Genomic DNA, 2,379 nt, shown 5'->3' with positions numbered 1-2,379 from the left:
TCTAATCGCTATATGGCGGGATATGATCCATCATTAAATCCTACACTTAGATCTACATAAGCTCATTTTATATATATAACGACATTTCAAAACTAGATTTTATATTCAAAGCTATCAAAACAATGGTTCGACCAGCCAAAGTAGGCTTTATATTGGAAGTGGTCAAAAAAGGGTTCGGGTCTGAACCATTTTTATTAGCGTCGTTTTGCCGATCAAAATATGTATCAAACAAGGCGCTTCAAATAAAACATGCACACATCCGCATAACCCTAAAATATGCTAAACACACAAGTGGATGTCACTTTGAACTGAATAAAATGTAGATAATTCGGTGCCCAGTTTTTGTCGCATAGACGTGTGAGTCTTGTAGGCGTGTCTTTTAACCATTTTCAAGTTCTTTCTCAAGTTCCTAGACGAAAGGTTCATTTTCATTAACGAGAAAATGTTGTCCACAAATGATATACAGTTAGGCGGAGGGACATGCTTAATTGGCCAAGAATTTCGTAGACTCTATGGATTTTTTGAATGTTGCTGCTACGCTTTATAAATAAATCTTCGATTTTGACACATAGTAATCTTAGCTAGGTTTGGGTAGAATATACATTCAAATATTGTTATATTCACCAACTGGAGTTTATGAGGAATGAGTAAAAAACCAAATCGCGTTGTATTGTAGACGTGTCTTTCGACTGATTTGGCCCATTTTTAATATGAACCTACGTGCAAGAATTTCGAAAGTATCTATCAAATCTTTTTGCGGCCGAAAGAACATTTACAGCAAATATTATAAACAGACAAAGAATGACAGACAGACAGGCCCAAATTGATACTGATCAGGCATGTATATGCTCCATGGAGTCTCTAAACTTTCTTCTAAGCGTTGCAAACATTTTGACCAAATGAATATATCCCTCATGGTTCGGTGACGAGTATAATAACAATTTTACTTTTGGATCCGAAGAAACAAATCGACAAAGTGAATGGTACAGTGAGTTTATAGCGATATGAACATGATGTATTTTTGTGTTAATCCACAAAGAAAACAAAGCGTTTCCTCCAAATAATTTTTTTGTTATAGATCAATGTATTGTCATCAGATTAAAAGTATTTATATAAATCTTTAATTTAAAGTATAGGAACAATCAATTCACGCTTAATTAATTAAACAATCTGCAATTTTTACTAATAAAAAAAGCAATTGATTTCAATGGAATAAGAGATTAGTGTAAAAAAAAAAAAGTGAAGATTTCATAGTAATTTCATTATCATATTATTACGGTATAATTTGGTTTTAGTACACCTTAAAAGTTGTCGGAAACTATAGGTGTTTGTCCTTTAAATTATAAAAAAATAATCAATTAACAAATTGAAACATGAAGAAAGAAATAAAGAATGGACAAGATATTAAGAATAGTATACTATTTTCTACGTAACACTTGTTCGTTTTTCGTATGTAAGGAAAAATTGTAATACAGATATATAAATATAAAGAAAAGTTGTTTATGTAACGCTTTAATTAAGCTTAAAGAAACATCCCATTCCAACGATCTTGAATGCTTGTCAAAAATGAAGTGAGATAAGAAGTCAGTGTTAATAAAAGAAAAACTGAAAATTTGAAGGGCCAGTATATGCGCAGAGTGATATGGAATGAAATCATTGATTTTTTATATATATATATAATTCAAAATTAAAGTTGCTTGAAATTACTTCTTTGCCCATATTTAGCAAAAAAAAAAAAAAAAAAAGAATGCAGAAAGGCAATTGAAGGCAATTGTATAAACTTTTTTTGCCAAATTACTCTTCTTAATCCAATAGATTTCTTAAACGCGCACGTTCTTCTTCACGGAATTTTTTACGTTCAGATGGTTTCGCACCACTTACAAAGCGCAATACCGGTGCTTTCTTTGCATATTCGGTCGGATTGTAACTGGGCACTGCGGGCTCATCATCCCAATTCTCTGTACTTTCGTATTTATGTTTAGGAGGCGGTGTTGTCGGCTTAGTTGGAGCTTTATCAACACAACAATAATTGTCGTGTTTTACACGATCTGAACATACATTTAAATGAAACTATAGAACAAGAAAAGAATCAATTGCAGATGAGCGTAGACTAAAGGAAAATGATTTTCAGATGGAACTTACTTTTAATTCTGCTTTATTTAATATATGCGTAACGTTAAATGGACACACGACTTTAGGTGCATTAGGATGATTGCGTCGGCAACGAATCAAGTGAAACTGCATACGCCATTCCAATATTTCATGAGATTTTTCATACGGACATTGCAATCTATTAGACATTTTACAATACGGAAATTTTTATAAATTCTCCCAAATCGTCAAGAAGTTTATTAGAAAAGTGAAAGTGTGACTTTTTTT

At 32.1% G+C, this 2,379-nt stretch overlaps 1 protein-coding gene across 1 annotated transcript; it reads right to left on the bottom strand.

Annotated features, from left to right (window-relative positions):
- Positions 1 to 280: 280 nt before the first annotated feature.
- On the bottom strand, positions 281 to 2,364 carry LOC119638141 (gametocyte-specific factor 1 homolog). The gene is made up of 2 exons (XM_038034798.1): positions 2,143 to 2,364; positions 281 to 2,070 (listed from the first exon to the last, which is right to left on the bottom strand). Exons 1-2 carry the CDS (start codon positions 2,299 to 2,301, stop codon positions 1,804 to 1,806), a joined length of 426 nt encoding a protein of 141 aa, XP_037890726.1. The 5' UTR covers positions 2,302 to 2,364; the 3' UTR covers positions 281 to 1,803.
- Positions 2,365 to 2,379: the final 15 nt, after the last annotated feature.

This window comes from Glossina fuscipes, unplaced genomic scaffold (assembly GCF_014805625.2).
Source record: "Glossina fuscipes isolate IAEA_lab_2018 unplaced genomic scaffold, Yale_Gfus_2 73, whole genome shotgun sequence".
Lineage (NCBI taxonomy): Eukaryota > Metazoa > Arthropoda > Insecta > Diptera > Glossinidae > Glossina > Glossina fuscipes.
The sequence above is the reverse complement of the archived record's forward strand: the minus strand, read 5'-3'. Positions and strand labels throughout refer to the sequence as shown.